Source organism: Zootoca vivipara, chromosome 14, assembly GCF_963506605.1.
Source record: "Zootoca vivipara chromosome 14, rZooViv1.1, whole genome shotgun sequence".
Classification (NCBI taxonomy): Eukaryota; Metazoa; Chordata; class Lepidosauria; order Squamata; family Lacertidae; genus Zootoca; species Zootoca vivipara.
The window spans coordinates 47,590,769-47,616,259 of record NC_083289.1 but is presented as its reverse complement, the minus strand read 5'-3'; the positions used below and the strand labels follow the sequence as shown (position 1 = coordinate 47,616,259).

The 25,491-nt window shown below is 46.9% G+C and overlaps 1 protein-coding gene across 1 annotated transcript; it reads right to left on the bottom strand.

Annotated features, from left to right (window-relative positions):
* Positions 1-296: 296 nt before the first annotated feature.
* On the bottom strand, positions 297-24,895 carry GRAP (GRB2 related adaptor protein). The gene is made up of 5 exons (XM_035131294.2): positions 24,584-24,895; positions 18,652-18,749; positions 13,020-13,142; positions 3,217-3,385; positions 297-1,528 (listed from the first exon to the last, which is right to left on the bottom strand). The coding sequence occupies exons 1-5, from the start codon at positions 24,659-24,661 to the stop codon at positions 1,343-1,345; spliced, it is 654 nt and encodes a 217-aa protein (XP_034987185.2). The 5' UTR covers positions 24,662-24,895; the 3' UTR covers positions 297-1,342.
* Positions 24,896-25,491: the final 596 nt, after the last annotated feature.

Here is a 25,491-nt window from a genome sequence, read left to right as displayed (position 1 = left end):
GTGGTAAATGTGACCACCTGGCCCCTCTGTCTCTTGAGACTCTCCCTAAGCTGTACCCCAACCCAGAGCATGTCCTTGAGTGATTTTTGACTGGTTTGCATGTGTTCTTGAACTGTGATAATGCCTTTTGCTACCCAGGATGGAGAGGAGAGCGTGGAAAACCTCTGGGTTTTGCATGACTGGAATGAACCCGACTGTACAAAGGTACAAATCTGAAGAAGTGTGCATGCACACGAAAGCTCATACCAAAATAAAAACTTAGTTGGTCTTTAAGGTGCTACTGAAGGAATTTTTTTATTTTGTTTCGACTCAGACCAACACGGCTACCTACCTGTAACTGTACAAAGGTAAATTTTGCATCCATTGATTTGTCCGTTTTTGCTTCTGAACCCACCCAGGACTGAAGTGTGGTCCCTGGAAGATCCCCCACAAGGGAACGCCACCCCTCAGATGGAAACAGGGTCCCCAAATTCTGAGTCAATCCAATGGATTAGATTCAGGGGTTCATTACTCCCAGATTACCAACGTCCCTTGTGAGTTTTGCTGACACAAATGAAACTTGTTTGAATCATCTCACAGCCTGGGGCAGACGAAGAGGGAATAAAATGCAAAAGAAATGAGGGAAATGCCATGGTATGTACCTATACAATATTGAGACTTGATATTGGTTTCACAGTCATTCCTTCATTCCCAGGGAATGCTGGGAACTCTAGTTCTGTAGAAGGGTGAGGCTGCAGAACAGATGTCACTAAAACTACAATTCACAGGATTCCTCAGGGGAAACTGATGATTCAACTGGCACCAAACCAATGGAAAAGTGCTTTCTCTGTCGGTGTTCAGCGTGGGATTGCCACCCTTCATCCACTCACTTATTACAGGGCATCCACATGGCACTGTCATCCAATCATTGCCATTCTGCATTTTCCCTGTGGTTCTTCTGTCTCTTTATCTTAGAAAAACCAAAGAAGAGCACATTTCCCACTTTTATATACAGTATGTTGGTTGAACAACTGAGTCACAAAATGGGAAGAAGCATGAATTTCCAAGGATAGCTCTGTTCGGGTTTGCAGATTGGTTCGAGAAGCGCAAATCAGGTGGTTTCTCATTTGAATGCAAACAAAGTCAAGTTTCTCCCACATCCCTGGTTGTGGGCGAGAAAATGTTGAAGGCCACTCCCTTAGACCGCCACTTGTCACATGGGAGGTCCACTTTTTGGTCCACTTCTGAAAAGGGTTCCAAGTGGGGGTGGTCATTCCATAGATGTTCCACAGGACTTCCATTCAGAGAGATTTTGATTGGCTGCTTCAGAAGAAGCCTCCATTGAGAAAGCAGGCAAAGCAGGTCACATGCGCAGTGGGAAGACATAGTTCTTGGGGAATAGGCCCGTCTTCACTCCAATCCTCCCTCTCCACCAGTTGGGGTCAGAGCAGTCCAGGATCTCAAGGACATCCCCTCGACAGAAGCTCAGCTGGGATGGGCTTGTGGCCGAGAAGTTGAACTGAGCCTGGACAAATTTTGGCTTTTTGGGCTGCGTGAAAAAGCAAAGGAGAGGTCAGCTGAGAAGAAATGCCTGGCTCGCACAAATGAGCTGTCTGAAGAAGTCCTTCTTTTACTCTACCCTGATCCTGAATATTCCAGTGTTCATCATCATTGAATGACACCAGGGTCTAGTTTCTTGAGACGGAGACTACTGTATTTGCTTTCTCCACAACATGCATAATTTTAGGAAGCTCAATCATATCTCCTCTTACTTGCCTTATCAGTAGACCAAAAAGCCCCAAATGTTGTATTGTTTTCTCTCAGTGTGAGTTGCTTCTTCATCTCCTTTGATTATTTAAGTTGCCCTTTTCCAAACCAACAATACCTGTTTTCAGATGAGGCAACCAGATGCACAAATATATAAGATGGCGGACACCTGGCTTAGGTAAAGGTAAAGGGACCCCTGACCATTAGGTCCAGTCATGACCGACTCTGGGGTTGCGGCACTCATCTCGCATTATTGGCCGAGGGAGCCGGCATACAGCTTCCGGGTCATGTGGCCAGCATGACAAAGCTGCTTCTGGAGAACCAGAGCAGCACACGGAAACGCCATTTACCTTCCTGCTTGGAGAGGTGCCTATTTATCTACTTGCACTTTGACATGCTTTTGAACTGCTAGGTTGGCAGGAGCTGGGAATGAGCAACGGGAACTCACCCCGTCATGGAGATTCAAACTGCCAACCTTCTGATCGGCAAGCCCTAGGCTCAGTGGTTTAACCCACAGCGCCACCCGCGTTCCATGGACACCTGGCTTACTAGCAGCATCTGTGAAAAGGATCTAATGCTTTCCTAGGCTGCATCAACAGAAATCTAGTGTCCAGATCAAGGGAAGTCATAGTACCACTCTCTTCTGCCTTGGTCAGACCACACCTGGAATACTGTGTCCAATTCTGGATGCCACAGTTTAATAAGGATGTTGACAAGCTAGAAGGTGTGCAGGGGAGGGTGACCAAGAAGATCAAGGGTCCGGAAACTAAGCCTTATGAGGAATGGTTGAAGGAGCTGGGTATGTTTAGCCTGGAAAAGAGGAGACTGAGAGGAGACGGCCCTCTTCAAATACCTGAAGGGCTGTCACATGGAAGATGGAGCAAACTTTTCTCCTACTCTGGAGGGCAGGACTAAAACCAATAGCTTCAAGAGTCAAGGAAGGAGATTCTGACTAAACATCAGAAAGACCTTTTTGAAAGTAAGAGCTGTTCAACAGTTGAAGAGACTCCTTTGGGAGGCTTAGAACTCTCCTTCCTTGGAGGTTTGTAAGCAGAGGTTGGATGGCCATCTGTCAAGGAGGCTTTAGCTGAGATTCCTGCATTGCAGGGGGTTGGACTAGATGACCCTTGGGGTCCCTTCCAACTCTACGATTCGATGAACAGTACACCATATTCCAAGTGTGGTTACGCCATAAATTTGTACAACAGCATTATGATATTGGCAGTTTCATTATCAATCCCTTTTCTAATGACCCCTTATCGTGTCACTTGCCTTTCTACGAGTTGACATGCTCACCAGGTCAATATCTCTTTCCTGGAGAGCCACCACCTGTTCAGACCCTGCTCAGGCATATGTGAAGATAGGGGCGCTTTGCTCCAAAGTGCATCAATTTATACTCGCTACCATTGAAAAGCCCTTGCCATTTTAATGCCCGCTCCCCCAGTTTGGAGAGTTTCTGCTGCCCCATACCTCCTGCATTTCCGCATGATCCCTGAGGAAGACCTGCGCTTTCTTGGCGATGGTGGTAGTTCTGTAGAAATCCACCAGTTCGTTGATGGAGTTGAACTTCTCATCCCAGAGACGGTACTTCCCTTTCTGTTCTCTCAGTACCTTGAAGTGCAGCACTTGATCTCCATAGCTGTGTACCCAGAATGCAGAAAAAATTTTTTAGCAAAAGGTGAGCAGGCAGGCAGCGGCAGTGGAGGACACTTCTTTCAAAATTAGTTTTTTAATTGAAGATTTTCTTGTGTTACAAAATGAACAAACAAGGAAAAGCACATACAGTGCCTCCACTTTCAATTCAGTGTCTTTTTCACAGTTTGTTTATGAAACACAGATGGAAAAGATATGAATGTTAAATGATATGTAACATTTATGCAACACACACACACACACACACACACACACACACACACACACAATAACTAATATATATATGGTCCAGTGAGAGCTGGACCATAAAGAAGGCTGATCACCGAAGTATTGATGCTTTTGAATTATGGAGACTCATAGAATCATAGAGTTGGAAGAGACCACAAGAGCCATCCAGTCCAACTCCCTGCCAAGCAGGAAACAACACCAAAGCATTCTTGACCTATGGCTGTCAAGCCTCTGCTTAAAGACCTCCAAAGAAGGAGACTCCACCACACTTCTTGGCAGCAAATTCTTGAGAGTCCCATGGACTGCAAGAAGATCAAACCTATCCATTCTGAAGGAAATCAGCCCTGAGTACTCACTGGAAGGACAGATCCTGAAGCTGAGGCTCCAAGACTTTGGCCACCTCATGAGAAGAGAAGACTCCCTGGAAAAGACCCTGATGTTGGGAAAGATTGAGGGCACTAGGAGAAGGGGACGACAGAGGACAAGATGGTTGGACAGTGTTCTTGAAGCTGCTAACATGAGTCTGACCAAACTGCGGGAGGCAGTGGAAGACAGGAGTGCCTGGCGTGCTATGGTCCATGGGGTCACGAAGAGTCGGACACGACTAAACGACTAAATAACAACAACAACACCACACACACACACACACACACACACACACACACTAATACATATATATATGGAAACGACTTAAATACAAGGTGCCTCCATCTGCTCAAATATGACATGCATGTGTGAATTGGCCCCATACTAATGCTTCCAAAAGGGGCTCACAATTGGACACTGGGGGGACCTACAAGTTCTCCATACCTGATAGACAGCTTTTGGCTGAACCCAGGAGGGTGGGAGATTTCATGAAGAAGAAGAAGTCCTTTTGGGAAGTAAAGTCATTTAGAAATAGTGCTGCAAGCACAGATTGTCATGGAAAAGGCCCCGGAATAATCAGCATTTCACAGGTTTTTAGACGTCACCAGGGCACTCAAAGAGAACAAATGTGGGGGGGGGCTGCTGGTCCATGCCAATAGCCCAAAGAGATGCCGCTCCACATTACTTTTGTGGCAGATAGCCTGCGAACAAAAACTACACCCTATTTAATGAAATGAAGCTTGTAAAACAAAGCAGAGCAGAAATTCACCTGGCTGCTGATGCAGATTTATGCTGTTGGCTCCTCTTCCTTAGAATGACATCAAGCCTTTAATAATCCCATTTAAGTGGAGGCAGCTGGGTGGGGAGGTTGGCTGATGTCATGAGTGTGTTGTGTTGGGACAAGGGCTAACTTCACATCACCGGCTGCCTCCCAACAGGCCTGGGATAGTCCTCTTGGCTCAGGTTAGGGAAATGCTGCTCCTTTGGAAATGGGGACACCAAAAGGCCATGGGTTGCATTCGACGAATCTTTACTCAGAGTAGACCCATTTAAATTAATGGGCCTGGGTCGGCCATGGATTTCAAGAGGACTATGGATGGCTAACAGCCATGATGGTCAGGCTCTGCCTCCACAACTGGAGGCAGCAATGCAGGGGTGGACTTGGGTGCCCTGAGCTAAGCCAAAATTGGGCTCCTGCGCCATGCCAGGCTTTGGAAAGGTGGTGTGGGGGTGCAGCAGGGTCCTAGAGGCCTCCCACCTCCTTCCCAAAACTGGGCAAGCTCTGGGGAAGAGGGAGGAGGGCTCTAGGGTGGAATCTACACGCATAGAAAAAAATGCTGTGAAAATGCTTTTTTAAAAAACGTGTTTTTTTTTTAAAAAAAATACATTGAATTTGCCATAGCTCACTCTCGCCACCTAGTGTCACATTTGTATATTGCACTTAAAACATTTATTTGCAGCTGTATAGCTGAGTCCTGGAGTGAGAGCTGGACCATAAAGAAGGCTGATCGCTGAAGAATTGATGCTTTTGAATTATGGCGCTGGAGGAGACTTTTGAGAGTCCCATGGACTGCAAGAAGATCAAAACTACCCATTCTGAAGGAAATCAGCCCTGAGTGCTCACTGGAAGGACAGATCCTGAAGCTGAGGCTCCAAGACTTTGGCCACCTCATGAGAAGAGAAGACTCCCTGGAAAAGACCCTGATGCTGGGAAAGATTGAGGGCACAAGGGGATGACAGAGGACGAGATGGCTGGACAGTGTTCTCGAAGCTACGAACATGAGTCTGACCAAACTGCGGGAGGCAGTGGAAGACAGGAGTGCCTGGCGTGCTCTGGTCCATGGGGTCACGAAGAGTCGGACACGACTAAACGAATAAACAACGACAACAAGCTGAGTTCTAGGACCCTGTCAGGGCCCTCACACCTCATTCCCTTAGCCAGGCAAGTGCTTACTGGACACCCTCAATATATTGTTGGATTCCAGCTCCCAATAATCTCTGGCCTCGCTGGCTACACCTGACAGAAGTTGGAGACTGACAGTTTCTGGTTATCCCTGCAGCTATGTAAGGTGAAGAAAGATTAAACTGGCACACACTAACCTGCCTGCATATTTTCGGCATCTTCTGTAATGATAACCATCTAAAAATAATCGGAGCTCACGGGCATAGCGCAGGACATTTTGGTACCTGAAGCGGAAAATGAACGAGCTGATTTTCAGTGTGCCACCCTTGAATGGTATGGCCAAATATGCAACCTGCTGTAATTTGCCTAATGGTAGAACCGGCCCTGGAACACCCAGCAGTGTTTGGGGTGAGGGAGAGATCAGATTCAGTTTGCATTTGAAGGTGAGCCGGATTATTTAGCTCTTTGCAAAACGACGTTTGGACCCAAGCACATCCATCCTAAAAAAAGTGTCCTCCTCTGATTTTGCAACGCAGTGTACAAAAATGCATGTACTCGAGTAAAGTGTGTGTGCAAAAGGCATGTTTTAGTGAAAATAGCATACAAAAATGTGTTAAATTACAGTCATACCTCGGTTTAAGTACGCTTCGGTTTGAGTACTTTCAGTTTAAGTACTCCGTGGACCCGCCTGGAATGGATTAATTCACTTTCCATTACTTTCAATGGGAAAGTTCGCTTCAGGTTAAGTACAGACTTCTGGAACCAATTGTGTACTTAAACCAAGGTATCACTGTAGAGGAAAACTGCTCTGCTAAAATGTTCATATTAAGCAAAACTGTCAGGAGAAATTCACACTAAATGCTGACCGAGTTCCACGAGCACTTTTTAAAAATAAATGAAAGAAAATCACAAACCATTGTGGAAATGTGGAGAAGAGAATATACAATAGCAAATATGAGAAACAGAGAGAAATGGAATTGGTCAAATTTGTGCATCCCCAAGTTGTGTTGTGCCCCTTGAGTTATTTTCAAGACCCTAACGAAACCATAAACTCGTTTTCCCACCCGTTCAAGACCTCCTAAAACCTGAGGCCCCTTTCCTGTTGCCTCACCAAGCTAGACCTAATCATAAACTGAAACTGAAGCTGGAGATTCCTTTGTTTTTCTGCTGTGCATTTTTGGGTCCCTTTGTCTTTAAGAAGCAGCTTTTACTTTCTGAACTGACTTGGGTTGCCCTGCAGCTTCTGCCAAGGTAAATACACGGGTGTCATCGGACAAACTGAATCTAGTGTGGGAACAGCTAGAGGGCAGGCAGAAGCCTCCCGTGGGCCTCTCCCTCTGGAACGCCTCGACCAGCTAAATATTTTGCCGGTGAGGTGGATTCTGCACCCCCTCTCCTCTTGTCAGTGGGACGTACCGCTTAAAATGTGGTTGTCGCCTTTCCTTGTTCCGAGGTCACAGCACAAATGGCTATCCCTTCAGTCCACAGGTGGTGGAATCAACCACAGCACCTCTCCCTTGCAAGCAGAAAGCTAGCACGGCAAGAAGAGGTGTGGCTAGAACATTCCTCCGTGATGTACTATCTTTCTTCTTGCAGGGATTAGTACTTATTTTTCCTTGTGTAAGACGAGCTTTTTTAACCCCCAATTCAAAAATGGGGGGTGGGGCTCGTCTTATCCATGGGTAATGCGTTGGTGGGACGGGCGATTGGTTGTTGCCATGAGCAGGAGAGTGTCAGCAGCAATTGGGCAGTTGAATTGTGACTGCGCCAAGGTCTGCCATCCATTGGCTGCTGCTGCGTCAATTGGCAGTGCGACTGGTGGCGGCTCCAGCTGATCGGGTAGACGATAAGTGTCCTTGGCAACATGTGCAATTGAAAGCGGCGCTCCGGCGGGTGAGCGATTCACGTAAACTCCCTCCCTCAAAAGCTCAAGAACTGCGGCCAATTCCCCCCCCCCCCCCAAAAAAACTCAACATCTCTGGACAATCTCCCATTTAAAAAAATTTTAGTCTCCCCAAATATGGGGGCGTCTTATACATGGGGGTGTCTAATACATGGGAAAGTACGGTGAATGAAAAGCTAGCACCATAGGAAGAGGTGTGGATAGAACTTTCCTCCTTGAAGTACTAGCATTTTTATTGCAGGGGTTATTAGACGTGATTCGGCAGCTGTCTTCTGATGTGGCCCATTCTGTTGCATGTGTAGAGGCAGCCAAAGTTGGGATTGTCTTCCATTGGATTGCATTTTTGTGTTTGCTGGAAATTCGATCCCTCTGGGAATTGAACTGTTGCAACCAAAGGCTTTGCATACCCCGCTCTCCCAATATTTTGCAGATATTACAGCTGCTGTGGCAAAATACAGCACCCTGTGTCAGACTGGTCCATATAGTATTGTCTACTGGCAGAGGATCTCCAGGGTTTCAAATGTCCAATATCTCAATATCTCCATCAAGATGGAGCAAGCTTGTTTTCTCCTTCTCTGGAGGGTAGGATTCGAACCAATGGCTTCAAGTTCCAAGAAAGGAGATTCTAGCTGAACGTCAGGAAGAACAGTAGGAGCTGTTCAGCAGTGAGCAGTCACCCTCGGAGGTTTTTGAGCAGAGGTTGGATGGCCATCTGCCATGGATGCTTTAGCTGAGATTCCTGCATTGCCGGGGGGGGGGGGGTTGGACTAGATGACCCTCAGGGCCCCTTCCAACTCTACAATGCTATGATTCTATGAGGTGCCGGAGATTGCTCCTGGGCCCGTCTGCAGGCAAGGCAGAGGCTCTGCCACGGTTCCTTAAGACACAGGAACACAAAAACCTGCATTATCTCAAGTCAGAACATTGCTCTATCTCCGTATGGTCTACACTGACTGGCAGTGGCCTTCCAGTCTCTCCCAGTCCTATTTGGAGAGACCACTGGGGATTGAACCTGGGAACTTCGGCATGCCAAGCAGATGCGATGCCCTTGAGCTACGGCCCATCCTCAAAGGAGGAGGAGAAGAGAGGATGGGGAGGAGATGGAGGATGTGGGATTGGCAGAGAGAATGATGACTTCATTCCCTCCCCGCCTCCCTTGGCTGTTGGCTCCTTGGTACTGCTCTGCACCGCGTGTTGCCCTTGGCATGGAAAGCTGGCATGCCCAGGTTGTTGCCTCCCTCTTGCCCTCCATGCCTGCTGGGATATCAGTTTGAACTTGAACGTGGACTTGTCTTTGCCCAGCCATGCCCTCCCTCCTGGGCATGTTCTTCAGCAAAGGAACATCCTGTTGGGAGTGCTGAACTTCTGCATGTGGTGGCGTCAAAGCTGTCCGGGCAGGACTGCTGAGCAGCACCAGATTAGCTGGGCATGGGCTTGGGAAGTCAAGTAACAGGTCCTGCCCTCCAACTGACCTTTCGCCAGAGGTGGAGCAGAGATGGCCAGGAATCGAGCACCACCACAGCAGGGAGGATAAAGACTTGGGGTCCCTTCCAACTCTACGATTCTCAGCAAATTTTCAGACTGGGCCTCCCCCCGCAAAGGGCCTTTTCAGTGGTGGCTCCTCACATGTGGCAATACAAGAGCCAAACACCACTATAATTTTGTGCCCAGAAGAGCTTTCCATCAGGCTGCGTGCTAAGCAAAGTGGAGAGGGGGAGCTGGCTTGGGATCGAAGCCATAATATATGCATTGGGGGAAAATTGGTTTGTTGGGTGGTCTTAGAAGGGTCATGGCTATCGGGGTATGGCTAAGGGTGTGTGGCTAAAGAAATGATCAGGAAAGGTTATTTACGTATGCCACTACTGCGGCCCATGTTTCGATAGCCCCAAAACGGAAAGCGAGTGAGGTCTCAACTTAAGCTAGTGGAATATGCGCAGCTTGCGGACTTAACATATAGAATAAGAGAACGGGAAGAACATACGTTTAGAGAAGATTGGAAAATGTTTATGGAATATATGGGGGGAAATTGTGCACACTTGAAAACATTGGCAGCATTTAGATCAATTCAACGGTGTAAGTAAGTTTTGATGGATGCAGTAATGGAATACTGAATGGTTTAGTAAATGTAAAATATGCAGGGATTCATGGTATGTACCTGAAGGAGCGTCTCCACCTCCATCGCTCTGCCCAGACACTGAGGTCCAGTTCCGAGGGCCTTCTGGTGGTTCCCTCGTTGCGAGAAGCCAAGTTGCAGGGAACCAGGCAGAGGGCCTTCTCGGTAGTGGCGCCCACCCTGTGGAATGCCCTCCCAGCCAGATGGGCGGGGTATAAATAAATAAATAAATAAATAAATAAATAAATAAATAATAATCATAATAATAATATGTAAAATGAACCATGGAAAGAGAAGAAAGGAAGTCAATGATATTTTAAGGGTGTTTAAATGAGTATTCTAAATTGTAAAACAGAAAATTTAATAAAAGATAAGAGAGAGAGAGAGAGAGAGAGAGAGAGAGAGAGAGAGAGAGAGAGAGAGAGAGAGGGAGATATATTTTCAGGAAAGTATTTCCTGTAGGTCAAACAAGAAGCCACCAGACTCATAACAACAGTCCTTCCAAAATCTCTCCATTATCGACCATGCAAGGAATCCATTCAACGTGGAGGCAGCTGCCCCCAAGGCTGGAAGCTAAATTCCATCAAACATGTTTGCAAGAATGCCAGAAGCCTATAACCTTTTGTGGGGGGTGGCGGCTGGTGTTGTTTCTGCGTCCTTTTGGAATGACTAGAGTGGTTTTACCGGACACGCTTCTTGGGCGTGTCAGTCACTTGCTTGGGACGTGCGGGGGAAAGTTGTGAAGTTGCTGGCGAGTCGAAGAAATGGGCAAAGGAGCTGCAAAGCAACAGAGAGCAGAGGGAGAGAGGTTTTCCTCTCAAATGCAATTGGTTAAAAAAACACCATTATCTCTCAGCAGGGATGTCGATGGCTCAGTGGTAGAACATCTGCCTTGCAAGCAGGTCCCAAGTTCAAATCCCAGCGGCATCGCCAGGTGGGGATGGAGAAGATTCCCTCCCTGAAATCTTGGAGAGCCACTGCCAGCTGATGTAGACAATACTATGTGTATTGGGTTTTTTTTTTTTAAAGCACCCTATGCCATATTGCCACAAAAGCCTGGTGCCTGCCCCTCTCTCCGCCAAGAGCTGGCAAGAACCCACAGGGTCCAGGCACTCACACAGGATCTGTGTCCCTTTGGAGAACGGAAGAAACGGCAGAGACTGTCGTGGCTTTGGGGCATTGTTGTTGTTTAGTTGTTTAGTCGTGTCCGACTCTTCGTGACCCCATGGACCAGAGCACGCCAGGCACTCCTGTCTTCCACTGCCTCCCGTAGTTTGGTCAAACTCATGTTCGTAGCTTCGAGAACACTGTCCAACCATCTTGTCCTCTGTCGTCCCCTTCTCCTAGTGCCCTCCATCTTTCCCAACATCAGGGTCTTTTCCAAGGATTCTTCTCTTCTCATGAGGTGACCAAAGTATTGGAGCCTCAGCTTCACGATCTGTCCTTCCAGTGAGCACACAGGGTTGATTTCCTTCAGAATGGAGAGGTTTGATCTTCTTGCAGTCCATGGGACTCTCAAGAGTCTCCTCCAGCACCATAATTCAAAAGCATCCATTCTTCGGCGATCAGCCTTCTTTATGGTCCAGCTCTCACTTCCATACATCACTACTGGGAAAACCATAGCTTTAACTATATGGACCTTTGTCAGCAAGGTGATGTCTCTGCTTTTTAAGATGCTGTCTAGGTTTGTCATTGCTTTGGGGCATAGTCCATCATTATGCGAAATGCCCCCCCCCAAAGACCACCCAGTATGGCAGAAAGAAGGCTACTAAATCTAGCTATAGAAAAGATCAGCAGGCGTTTGGGAACTGTTCGGCTGACCAAATGATTTGCATGCACTTTAAGACAGCCAAGAAAGAGATACAGTTTACCATTTGAAAAAGCCGCTTGGATTATTTGTGGTGCATCGAGAGCGCCCTCTGGTGTGAACAACTCTCAGTCTACACAACAAGGGTCTGGAAACCAAGCCTTAAGACAGGCATAGGCAAACTCAGCCCTCCAGGTGTTTTGGGACTACAACTCCCATCATCCCTGACCACTGGTCCTGTTAGCTAGGGATGATGGGAGTTGTAGCCCCAAAACAGCTGGTGGGCCGAGTTTGCCTATGCCTGCCTTAAGAGGAACAGTTGAGAGAGCTTGGTATGTTTAGCCTGGAAAAGAGGAGAGGAGAGAGCCTATATATCTATAGGGCTGTCACACAGAGGATGGAGTAAGGTTGCTTTATCCTGCTCTGGACTCGAACCCGTGGCTTCAAGTTAGAAGAAGGGAGATTCTGAGTAAACTTTCTGACGGTAAGAGCTCTTGGACAATGGAATGGTCTCCTTTGGGAGTTTGTGGACTCTCCTTCCAAAGCAGGGGTTAGAAAGCCGTCTGGCATTGATTGCACAGGGTTGGACTAGATGACCCTTGGGGACCCCTTCCAATTCTACGATTCTAGGATTCTATGACAAGGTACAACAGGGGAAAGAATATTAGGGGCACATGACGTCCTCCCCTTTATTTTCACAGACATTTCTGCCCTTGCAGGACTCTCATCTGCCGCAGCCAATGCACATTTTCTATATTGGTACCGTTTTTGCAGTTTGCATTTATTTATTGGGATGATGCATGAGTTCTTTCATGGAAAGCCCTCCCAGTGCAGCAGACAGTCAGCAAGTCATCTGTTTGAGAGAACCAGTGTGTGACTGGAGTTGCCCTGCCCTCCTGGGGTGGGTAATGTCCTGAATCTGATCTGGGGTGATGGAAGGGAGGGATGAAATGCTATGGAGAACCACTCCTGACATCAGCTGTAACTTTTAAGAACTGTAGCATGAGGAGCTTGCTTTCCCCTCCTCCCACCCACACATTTTTCCTTGTGTGCTGTGTCTGTTTCAGACTGTGAGCCGTATTAGTTCTCCTTTTTGTAAGCTTTGGGGGCTCAAGGCGGGTGGTGGTATAAATGTTGCAATAGAAAGAATTCAATGGGCTTTTAAATCCATGGACACACACACACACACACACACACACACACACACACCATAACAACTGAAAACGAGATAAGACAAAACAAAACAGGCAGCTTCCAAACCGCACACAAAAAGTCTGTTATCTGCCGGGATTTGACTTACTTCACTGAGATAGAGAAATCCCCTGGGCTGCTCTCACTTTCCCGGATAAGGAAAGCTCCCCGGAAATGACGTTTCAAGAGAACCTCCTCAGCTGCTTGCCTGGACAGCTTTCCAGAATACCACCTGGGTGAGAGAGCCAAGAAAAGACATCACCTGCCACAGTGTCAAGGTCATGGAAAGGTCTCCTAGTTTGGAATAATTTGGAATAATTTATTGGCCAAGTACCAAACATACTTGGAATTTTGCTTCAACTACATTGCAATGTAAACGTACCTTATACAAACACTATTCCACTCACAATACAATCAGGGCCGTCTTAAGCACCTTTGGCGCCCTGGCGCGATGGATCCCTCCGCCGCCCCCCGCTGCCCCGTTTTCCAGCGTGACGGGTGGGCGGGCTCAGCGTGCAGCGCGGCAGTGTGCAGCTTAGCGCACAGTGCTTAGTGCTGCGCGGCGGAGCGGCCAGCGGGCGCAGCCGGCCCTGAATACAATAGCACAGCAAAGGAACCCCACCCATAACTGGCCTGCCCTTCCGCTATACAACCACAAATTTAACAATTTGATGGCACAAGGGAAAAAACTGTTCCTGTGCCCAGCTGTTTTTGTGCACAGAGTCCTGTAGCGACGTCCAGATGGAAGTAAATCAAACAGATGATGACCAGGATGCAAAGGATCTGCGACAATCCCCTCTGCTCTCTTCCTAGCTCGGACAGCATAAAGTGTCTCTGTTGAAGGCAAACTAACAGCAATTACCCTTTCTGTGATTTTTACTGCTCGTTGGAGCCTTTTCTTGTCCATCTTGGAGGCTTTGCCATACCAGGCAGTAAAAGTTTGGGCAAGTGAATCTGTAATCACCAGGAACAGAAAGGGATGGGTTCCGGTTTCCGCCTGCAGGAATGGCGGACCTGTTTTCCATCTCTCTGACCTTCGTAAGGAATTTGGCGGTTGCTAGGGGAGTAAATGGCAACCCCCTACCCTCTCCGGGGGTTACGGAGAGGGGCCGCTGGCCCGCGATGCCCCCAGACCCACTCCGACTGTTTTTGGAGTGGGGGGAGCTTGGGCTGAGCACTTACGAGGGCCAGGACTCCCGGACGCTAATCTGCATGGCGGGGATTTCCATGGTTAAAGAAGATAATTAGGCTTAAATCTATGGACATACTTCAGAAGGAGGGGAAGAAGCGCTGTTTACTGCTGAGAAATTTATGCTGCTGAGGGAGAGGAGTCAAAGATTGTACAGCATCTGGAAGAAGGATTGATGGGGACGGAGCGATAAGGGAAGTGAGTTTTTATTTTTTTTCTTCATATTGTTGCCTCGTACCTTCCCGGACGCGATGTCCTGGCTTGTTTGGAGTGAAAGAGAAGCAAAAGACTGTGTGAGTTGAACTTTATAACTGTTGTTACTGAGCATATTTTTTAAAGATGTGGAGTTGCCGATGAGAAAAGCCCCCCCCTAGTCGGACGGAAGGAGTTCTGGACGCGTTCGGAGGATTTATGAGCTGTGACGCACTTTAAATTGGAGCAGCGACCTGAAGCTAAGTTCAGCTATAGGGCAAGGAGATCCATTAATTTACCAAGAGTTTATGGTTTGATGTTTGGGTCTCCTGCCTGGAAAAGCTGTAAATTCTATAATGATCGTAAATCTTCATGGCTATGAGAGAAAATGAAAGTGATTTGAGCTTTTTAAGATGGCGCTGCTTCGTGCTGCTTCGACGCAACAGGGAGCTCCATTAAGAAGATTTATGGGGAGGCTGGACTGATTAACTCACACAGGAGAAAGAACATCTGTGAAACTTTGTTTGATATTTATCTCAGCAGCTGGGAAACAATCGGATGAAAGTGGAAAACATCTATGTGACTGTAAGGGGAAGATCTGGATTATTATGAACTTGGAGGACGATTTGAACTTTAGAAAAAAGACGGCAGTGGACAGTTGCGAGGAATTCCCAATTTCTTGAAGCATGGGAACCCAAATAAAAAATTCTTTAGATGATTTGGCATAACATTCGGTTTGATTGATATATATATGTGTATAATTTGAAATATTGAATGTGATATATTTGGTTTTAATTGGAAAATTAATAAAAATATTTTTTTTAAAAAAAAAAGGAACAGAAAGGGATGGGGAACAAGCAGGAGACGGAGGGGAATATTGCAAGCCAAGCTGTCTTAGGAATAATGTTCAGAATGGGATCTCCAAGGAAGTGCTCCACTGGGAGTTTGCTGGCAGACCGACTCTGCGTTACAAAGATGTTTGGACATGTGACATGAAGGTTGGCAACATCAACCCGCCGGGTGGGAATCCCTTGCAGACAACTGGAGACAGACAGGTTGTGCATCCATGGCAGTGATCAGAGGAGGAAAGACCACTGGGAGGAGTGCAGAGAGAATAAACGCCCTGCTGCATCTGCAGCAGCACAGCCAGACGCCTTCCTCTGCCCCAGATACAACAAAACATGTCTCTCCCATATCGGTCTCTACAGCCGCAGCCGGTGCTGTAGGACTTGCTTCTGGGTAAAATGCTTAGGATTGCAGTAAGACTGCATCGTCTTTACCCAGTGACCTGCGAATCATAGGCTAGTTCGCCTGGGAGTGAGACGCAAGGGTTTGGCCTTGGTGTTGGGGGGCAAAGACGGAACAGTGATCGTGTTGGTGTGCCTCCATGCCTGCCCTCCAACCTCCTCCCTGACTGAGCTGGTGGAAGCGGTCTCTGGTGTGGTGTCGGGGAATCCCAGGGAATCCGGGAACACTTAGTTCTGGGGGACCTAAAAATCCATGTTATAGAATCATAGAGTTGGAAGAGACCACAAGGGCCATCCAGTCCAACCCCCTGCCAAGCAGGAAACACCATCAAAGCATTCTTGACATATGGCTCTCAAGCCTCCGCTTAAAGACCTCCAAAGAAGGAGACTCCACCACACTCCTTGGTAGCAAATTCCACTGTTGAACAGCTCTTACTGTCAGGAAGTTCTTCCTAATGTTTAGGTGGAATCTTATTTCTTGTAGTTTGAATCCATTGCTCTGTGTCCGCTTCTCTGGAGCAGCAGAAAACAACCTTTGTCCCTCCTCTATATGACATCCTTTTATATATTTGAACATGGCTATCATATCACCCCTTAACCTTCTCTTCTCCAGGCTAAACATACCCAGCTCCCTAAGCCTTTCCTCATAAGGCATCGTTTCCAGGCCTTTGACCATTTTGGTTGCCCTCCTCTGGACACATTCCAGCTTGTCAATATCCTTCTTGAACTGTGGTGCCCAGAACTGGACACAGTACTCCAGGTGAGGTCTGACCAGAGCGGAATACAGTGGTACTATTACTTCCTTTGATCTAGATGCTATACTCCTATTGATGCAGCCCAGAATTGCATTGGCTTTTTTAGCTGCTACATCACACTGTTGACTCATGTCAAGTTTGTGGTCTACCAAGACTCCTAGATCCTTTTCACATGTACTGCTTTCAAGCCACCTGTATTTGTGCCTTTCATTTTTTTTGCCCAAGTGTAGTACTTTACATTTCTCCCTGTTAAAATTAATCTTGTTTGCTGTGGCCCAGTTGTCTAATCTGTTACGGTCATTTTGAAGTGTGATCCTGTCCTCTGGGGTATTAACGGTAGCCACCCCTCCCAATTTGGTGTCATCTGCAAACTTGCTCAGGATGCCCTCAGGCCCATCATCCAAGTCATTGATAAAGATGTTGAATAAGACTGGGCCCAAGACAGAACCCTGTGGCACCCCACTAGTCACTTCTCTCCAGAATGAAGAGGAGCCATTTTGAGCACCCTTTGGGTTCGGTCAGTCAGGAAGTAACAAATCCACTGAATGGTAACATTGTCTAGCCCGCATTTTACCAGCTTCTTTACAAGAATATCATGGGGCACCTTGTCAAAGGCCTTGCTGAAATCAAGATAGGCTACATCCACAGCATTCCCTTCATCTACCAGGCTTGTAATTAATGTCGATGCTGCCTTGTCTGGGCCGGCTCAGGACCTCATGGTGTTATAGAAAAAATTGGCTAGCAGGACAATGAAGGGGCTGTTGCAATATGCGGAGGACCCAACACATAGTGTGAGTGCACCCTAGATCTGGTTTTCTTTACAGAGGAGATTGGGACAAACACTAGTCGTCACCTTTCAAGAGGAAGGGTGGGATGGAAACGGGATAAGATAAAATCAATAACAGACCCAAGCAATTGCCTGTATTTTTGGACTCTCTTAAGGGGGGCATGGTTAGTGGTTGCCATTGTTGTGGCTGTGGGTGGTTGTCATTATGAGTCCCTGAACTGGCTGTTAGGATTGGAAAACACCCACTACCACAATAATTGCAACGAAGCAAAACACTCAGTTCTGCTCTGATCCTGGGCCTTTAACCAAGAGTCTGATTTTCTGAAATTCAGGCACAGAACTGAGATGTAGCAACTTTTTGTTTGTTTCAAAATAAAATCAAGTACCATAAAATAAATGCCCAAGGCTGTATCTGGGCTAGGCAATCTTTAAGCGAGCTTTCCTTGGAAACTAGTGTAGGATGGGATAGGGAAAACAGAATTTTTTTCCAGCATTAATGCATTTGCTTACTTGTTTGTTCCTGAGAAATACAACACCCAGCCACAAGCTAATGTGTTTTGCATCTTGTTCATTCACTGCCCCGCCCTCTTCCCCCCTTCCAAGCACTGCTTTATTGTGGCTTCTTGAAAGAAGAATCATAGAATCGTAGAGTTGGAAGAGACCACAAGGGCCATCCAGACCAACCCCCTGCCGAGCAGGAAACGCCATCAAAGCATTCTTGACATATGCCTGTCAAGCCTCTGCTTAAAGACCTCCAAAGAAGGAGACTCCACCACACTCCTTGGTAGCAAATTCCACTGCCGAACAGCTCTTACTGTCAGGAAGTTCTTCCTAATGTTTAGGTAGAATCTTCTTTCTTGTAGTTTGAATCCATTGCTCCGTGTCCGCTTCTCTGGAGCAGCAGAAAACAATCTTTCACCCTCCTCTATATGACATCCTTTTATATATTTGAACATGGCTATCATATCACCCCTTAACCTTCTCTTCTCCAGGCTAAACATAGCCAGCTCCCTAAGCCATTCCTCATAAGGCATCGTTTCCAGGCTTTTGACCATTTTGGTTGCCCTCCTCTGGACACGTTCCAGCTTGTCAGTATTCTTCTTGAACTGTGGTGCCCAGAAATGGACACAGTACTCCAGGTGAGGTCTGACCTTTTGCAGCAGGTGCAAAATGCAATTGTCAAATGCGATGGGGCGATGTTCAGGGCAAAACCCTGTGGCCCACCAGATTTTGTTGCTGGACTACAACTCCCATCATCCCTGAGTATCGGCCATGCGGGATGGGGCTGATAGGAATTGGGAGTCCAGCAATGTCTGGAGGGTCCATAACTTCCCCACCCGCCCCACCTTAAATCTTCCCAGTCTTCACCAGTTGGGTGGTATTGGTGTGTCTGTCTGCTGTTAAATGTGCCTTTGGGCCACTGGGACAGGGTTTTGTCTCGGTTAAGCTGCGCTGTGGTCAGGGCTGCCCAGGAGGAAAGACACGTGGGTTTGTTTTCCTGGCAAAGTTACCGTACTTTTAAAAGACTAAGCGGTCCATAAACTCTTTTAAACAAAGCAGGTGCTGCTTACGGGTGAGATTTCATTTTGATGTAGTTTTTGGGGATGAATCCTTCGGTGCCGAAGAGTTCCGCTTTGTACCAGTTCAGGTCATCTTCCATGTTCAGGATCTGCGGAATCCAAGAGAGAGAAAAAGGAGCAGCTGTTAGCCTGAAGGTGGGAAGAAAGTGCCAAGTTGAATAATCAACCACAGCTGATCCCAAGATGCAGTACACGTGGACACACACCATTTGAATGGCAATGCCCATCAAATTTGGAGGGCCCTGGCCAGGAACCTGGAAGTGGGGAGCACCCTGGGCTCTGGGGAGGGTCTCTGTGTGAGCCACGAGGACTCCCCACTTATGCAAGAGTGCTCCCCACCTAAAACACATCTCGCTTAGGCGTGGAGCTCCTGGAACATCACCCCCATGTAAGTAGGGATTTCGCCTGCATTATGGTATTCGCAAAGTACAACGGCATTCATAATCTATCTGGTGGAACCTCAGTTTTTGAACGTCTCCATTGATGAACATTTTGGTTTCCGAACGCTGAAAACTCAGAAGTAACTGCTTCAGTTTCTGAACGCTTTTCGGAAGTTGAACGGTCTTCTGGAACGGATTACGCTCAAAAACAGAGGTTCTGTACAACAAAATTAACAACATTAACAGAACAGCAACCAAAAAAATTAACTAAGCACTGTTGAATTCATATACATATCCTTCCCACCCCTATGACTCATGACCTTCCACTCAGTTCATCAAAAGGCACAGCAGCTCCCTTCTGAAAGCTCCTAGGGTTGGAGGGTAGGGTAGGGCAAGGCAGGCAGGAAAAGCCATTGCCTGAGCAATGAGATGGAAGGGACCCCAAGGGTCATCAAGTCCAACCCCCTGCAATGCAGGAATCTTTTGCCCAATGTGGGGCTCAAACCCACGACCCTGAGATTAAATGTCTTGTGCTCTACTGACTGAGCTATCCTTGATGGCCTGCACAAAGTCTCTCTCCCCTAACAGTCTAAGTCACCCAGCATGCAACCTGGCCGAGTGGGGATTTCAACCCTGTTCTTCCCACTATAACCACTACACCACACTGCCCCTCTTTCTTTCGAACTGGAGAACCTGAGCAGTTTATGTCTACATATACGACTAACCCATACCTTTGCTCCATTTGCTTTTCTGGCTGATTTCCCCCCCCCCCCACGTTATTGTGAAAAGCGGCTCTCAGCTGCAAAAACAGGAACTGAGATTTCTCTGGGGGACTCTGGGCACTGAAAGAATTCCCCGGGTGACCAGCAGGGCGGAGCGGGCTGCAGGAAAGCTGATGCAAAGCAGGAAGGAGCCCCCAGGGTCGTGAGAACACAGAATCATAGAACTGTAGAGCTGGAAGGGACCCCAAGGGTCATCTAGTCCAACCCCCTGCAATGCAGGACTCTCAGCTAAAACAGCCATGACAGACAGCCATCCAAGCTCTCCTCAAAATCCCCTCCAAGGAAGGTGAGTGCACAACCTCCCAAGGGAGATGGTTTCACTACTCAAAAGCTCTAAGTTCTTCCTGGTGTTTAGTCAGAATCTTCTCTCTTGTAACTTGAAACCATTGATTTGAGTCGTACTCTTCAGAGAGGGAGAAAACAAGCTTGCTCCATCTTCCATGTGACAGTCCTTGAGATGTCTGAAGACGACTCTCATATCTCCTCTCAGTCTCCTCTTTTCCAGGCTCAACATATCCAGATCCTTCAACCGTTCCTCATAAGGCTTAGTTTCCAGACCCTTGATTGTCTTGGTTGCCCCCCTCTGCAAACCTTCCAGCTTGTCAACATCCTTCTTAAACTGTGGCATCCAGAATTGGACACAGTATTCCAGGTGTGGTCTTCTTACCAAGGCAGAATAGAGTGGTACTATGACTTCCCTTGATCTGGAAGCTATACTTCTGTTGACGCAGCCTAGGAGAGCATTAGCGTTTTGCTGCTGCATCTCACAGTTGACTCATGTAAAGCATTGAAAGGCCACTGTTGGCTGATGCAGAATCTAGCCATCATAGCAAACAGGAGTGCAAGCTTGACCCCGCAACCATGGGTGCTTGGGGCCGTGGGTGCCATGCACCGAAATTTGTGGGTGCCCATTCCCTTCATGGGAAATTTTGTGGGTGCTCGGGCATCCAGGGCCCCAGGGAGGTGGCCCCTAGGGTGGCAAGCATGGACGAACCAATCCATCAATTTCAGTTCCCCACGATTCTCAATTTTTCCAACTGTAAATTCATTCCTTTAAATTTCTGCAGTAATTTGTGGGTGTTTAGTATCCTCATGAAAAATTACCAGCACATTATTGCATGCGGGTTTGACTAATACAGACAGAGGAAGTGGCAATTTTTCAAAAAAACATGGCCATCTGTGTTAAACCGCTTATGAATTCAGTATGGGGCTGAACAGGCCATATACATTTAAACTTTTTGAGGCACATTTAAACTCCCCCCTCCCCCACCCGCAAAGAATCCTGAGAGCTTTAGTTTGCAACTGAAGCAATGCATCCTTTGGGCAAAGTTGCTCGCGCAGATATATACAACAGGAAAAAATGTGTGCCTGATGTGAGGAAATGAAACTGACAGATTGGTAAGCCACTCTGAGTAACCTGTGACTGGAAGAATGCGGTATAAATATACTCTTTAAAAAGAAGACAACGAGCAGGACTAGGGAGACCTGAGTTCAAATCCCCTCACTTCAGCCATTACGTTCAGTGTGTGACCTTGGGCCAATCTCAATCTCTCTCTCTCTCTCATCTCAGCCTTTCCTGGGAACAATACCAGTACAGTAGTTTGTTCATGGTGCTGAGTGTTGGTAGGTGTGAGGGGGAAAGAGTACAGAGAGCCACCCCCCATCCTGAGGAGCAGCTCCTCCACCAGCAGTAATGCCAGCGGGGAGGGGGAAGAGTCCAGTGAGGAAGGAGGAAGGAGGAGACGGGGCTCTGGCAGCAAAGGAGAGCCCCTGCTACACGTGGGAGAGGGAGAGAGGGGGGGAAGAGGGGGAGAAGGAAAACAGGGAAAGGAGACCCTTTTCCCCTCCGGTTCCGGAATTACGCAGGAGGAAACGCGGGAGGAGATTTGGGGTGCCCAGACTCTTATGTTGGAAGAAGACGCGGAGCACGCCTTTCCAGGGTTCTGGGTCAGACTAAGCGGATGTATCCTGTATAGCTCTAGCACTGGAAATAGCCTGCACTTAATAAAAGCATGAAAAGGCAAAGGTCTGGAGAGTCGTTACTCTAGAGTAGTCGCAACGCAACGCCTGTGACAGTAGGAGACCCCTGTTCCCTTCACAGAGCTACCATTCCCAGAGTCCCCTGGGAAAGAGGGAATTGTAGCATCGTGAAGTTGCACTGGTGTGTTCAAGCCTGCGAGTTGTGTCAAGGCAAGCTCTACTCCGAGAAGGCCCACTGATATTAATGGGCATGGCTCATTTAAGCCTGTGGATTTCAGTGGTTCAATGGAGCCCCAGTACCCTGTCCTCATTAGACTGCTAAAACGAAGAAACCTCTGGGTAGCCAGAAATAGATTTGTGTGTGAAAGGATGGCGAGTTCAGCAAAACCTCAGCTTAACACCTAAAGCAAAACCCCAGGCTGTGCAGCTTGGCGGTTGCTCAGGGGCACCAGTCCTTTAGCTTTGCTAGTGCTGGGTTTATGTATAAGCTAAACAAGCTATAGCTTAGGGCCCCACTCTCCTGGGCCCCCCTAAAAAAAATTAAAGGAAAAAACCAACACCTGGATGTACATTTCCAAAATACAGTCATACCTCATGTTGCGCCTGCTTCAGGTTGCGTCTTTTCAAGTTAAGGAAGCGGCAAACCTGGAAGTGTTTGCTTCCGGGTTTCGCTGCACGCCCAGAAGCGTTCTGTGCGGTTTGCGCATGCGCAGAAGCGCTCTATCGTGCTTTGCGCATGCGCAGAAGTGCCGCTCTGGTTGCGGACTTTTCGGGGTGCGAACGGCACCCTGGAACGGCTCGTGTCCGCAACCAGAGGTAACACTGTATAAGATATAAAACAAATGAAATAAAACCTACATACAGCTACGGGGTTTTGTAGGCTCCTATGATGTAAGTCTGCTAGCCTGCTCCCTAAAATATCACTGGTTTGCTCATTTCTATATATAGAGTGCCTACATTCTGCATGTACAAATGGCTTTAGATACATATTAGGTCCATAAATTACCATATAGCACATATTCATCACAAAAAACAGTGAAAAATTGTTATTGACAAAGGACAGCTGGACATATAAAGGGCCCCATTACCTTCAGGAGCTTAGGGCCTCATCAAACCTAAATGTGCCTGACTCCAGGTGGCAGATGTCAGGATTCTGGTAAAAACCCCAAGCAGATCCTGCAAGCCTGAAGTCTGCCTGCCCCTGGATGAGCAAAGCAGGCTGCTGTATACAGAGTCAGAACTAGGGATGGAAGGATGTGTCCATTTCGCTTCTGTTTCTCATTTTTCCAATCTTAAATTCAGTTCTCCACATTTCTGCTGCTTTTTGCTGGTTGTTGTATTTTAAAAAAACAACACCCCACGTTAAAATTCTTCACCATTTCAGTGCGAATTTGTCCTAATAATCACATTCTGTATGCAGTAAATTATTTTTTTTTTTTTTAAATTTATTTGGTTTTTCAGATTAAAGTTTTACAATCAATTATCCAACACTCAACATAAAAACAAGATTCCAAGGAATCTGCCGGATTTCCCTCCTCCCCTTTATGGGTCCTATTGTTAACTATTTCCTCCTGCATCTTTTATATAATAATCCAAACCTTTTACATCTCCATTATATTCCAAAATCCAACATTAAACCACAAGTGTTATTCCAGTCCTACTAATGATTGTAACTGTTTTTTTAAAAAAAGATAAATTATGAATTTCCCCCACTCCTTATTCAATTGTTTATTAAAATTATTAGGCGCTTTTTTGGCACGGCAACTCAAAGTGACTTACCCTATTTTAAGCAAATCAGAAACATATACATGCATCATTTAGAAATACCCTATATATCTATATCTGCATTGCATTTTTGCAAGAAATTTCTCCAAATATAAAGCATTTTATATATTATTTTCACTAATGTCTTTTATGTACACTGGCCCCAGTCTATCAATTTTTGTAAACATTGTTTGGTTAGAGAACTGCGTTGACAATTTTTGGTAAGTGCGGATTTTGAAGGATGACTGACTTTCGGTTCTCAAATTGTTTCCGAAAGAGTGAATCTGACAGATTTGGCTTTGAATGAAAACGGAATCAAGTTTCTGCCCCATCCCTAGTTGGAATATTGGTCCATCTAGCTAGTATTGTCTACACTGACTGGCAGCAGCTCTTTAGGGTCTCAGGAACGGGTCTCTTCTAGCCGTAACTTGGAGATGCTGTCGGAGATTGAACCTGGGACATTCTGCAAGCATACAAGTCAAATGCTTTTATTGCTGAGTTCAGGCGACTTTGTGTAGGACGACAGCCCTTCGACAGTTTGCTTTGTTAAACTATTTCATGTTGGAAATCCTCGACGACTGAACTGAAAACTGCCAGGAGATCTAGTGGCTCGCAGTCTGACTTCAGACAAATTGGGTCCTCCCTTAAAGAGGGCACGAGTTGGCAGTGAGACCTGGCAACCAAACCCTGTGTTGTGGGTACACATCTAAAACACTTGTTCTAGGTATAAGCTTTCATAGAATCATAGAGTTGGAAGAGACCACAAGGGCCATCCAGTCCAACCCCCTGCCAAGCAGGAAACACCATCAAAGCATTCTTGACATATGCCTGTCAAGACGTGTGCATGCACACGAAAGCTTATACCTAGAACAAACTTAGTTGGTCTCTAAGGTGCTACTGGACCTTTTTTAATTTTTAATTTTGACATACAAAGAAGTGAGTCTTCCTAGCTCTCACAGGTCCCTCCCCAGATGGCAAACTTGATCATCATCATCATCATCATTACAGCAACAATACCTTCAGAATGTCCCCCTTCTTAAATGGCAATTCATCCTTCTCATCAGCCTGGAAGTTGTACAAGGCCACGGCCTCCATCCTCGCTCCTGGTCCTCCTCCGAGCCAGGAGGGGCCTCGAAAATGTGCCCTCCCTGCTTGTTCAACCCTGTTGGCGTTCTGCAGCTGAAAACTCGAAGGTTAGCTCGATAATCCAGCGACCAGCAGGAGATATATGGATATATGTCTTTTGAGAAGCTGCGGCCCCAACTTTCTTCTGTCTCATCAGCTCACACAAACACCCCAGGGTTTTGCTTTCTGTCTCTTAGGGCAGGCCCCAGAGTTGGTTAAGTGAAGAAGATTAAAGGAAGAAAAAAATAACCATGTGTGAAATGAGACAGGAAATGTATTTGAATAAGGTTGCCTTTGAGAGTGTAGTTGTGGGACAGAGAAATGGGACCAGGAAATGACAGCTGCAAAGAGTGACCCCTTGCCTTGTGTCCCAATGAGGATTTCCTCCTCTTTCCCCAGTGGGAGTAGGGCTGCCAACTTCTTTATTGACCTCTGCTCTTGTGCTTGTAACAGCTGCTTGATCTCCAAGTATTTGATTAAGAAGATCTCTGTTTTCTCTCTCTCTCTCTCTCTCTCTCTCTCTCTCTCTCTCTCTCTCTCTCTCTCTCTCTCTCTCTCTCACACTCACACACACACACACACACACACACACACACACACACACACATTTAAGTCTGGACTGCTGGTTTCTGCTGTAAATTGTACCGCTATAAAAGGCATAGCAACAGGCCAGGCTCCCCCCCCCTCCCGGTCAGCTGGCAACCAGAGGTGCATTTCCCTGTTTTTAAAGGCAAGGGATCTCTCCTGCTCATTTGAATTAAATAAATCCATCTCCTAGTGGAAGATGCTCCCAGCCCCCA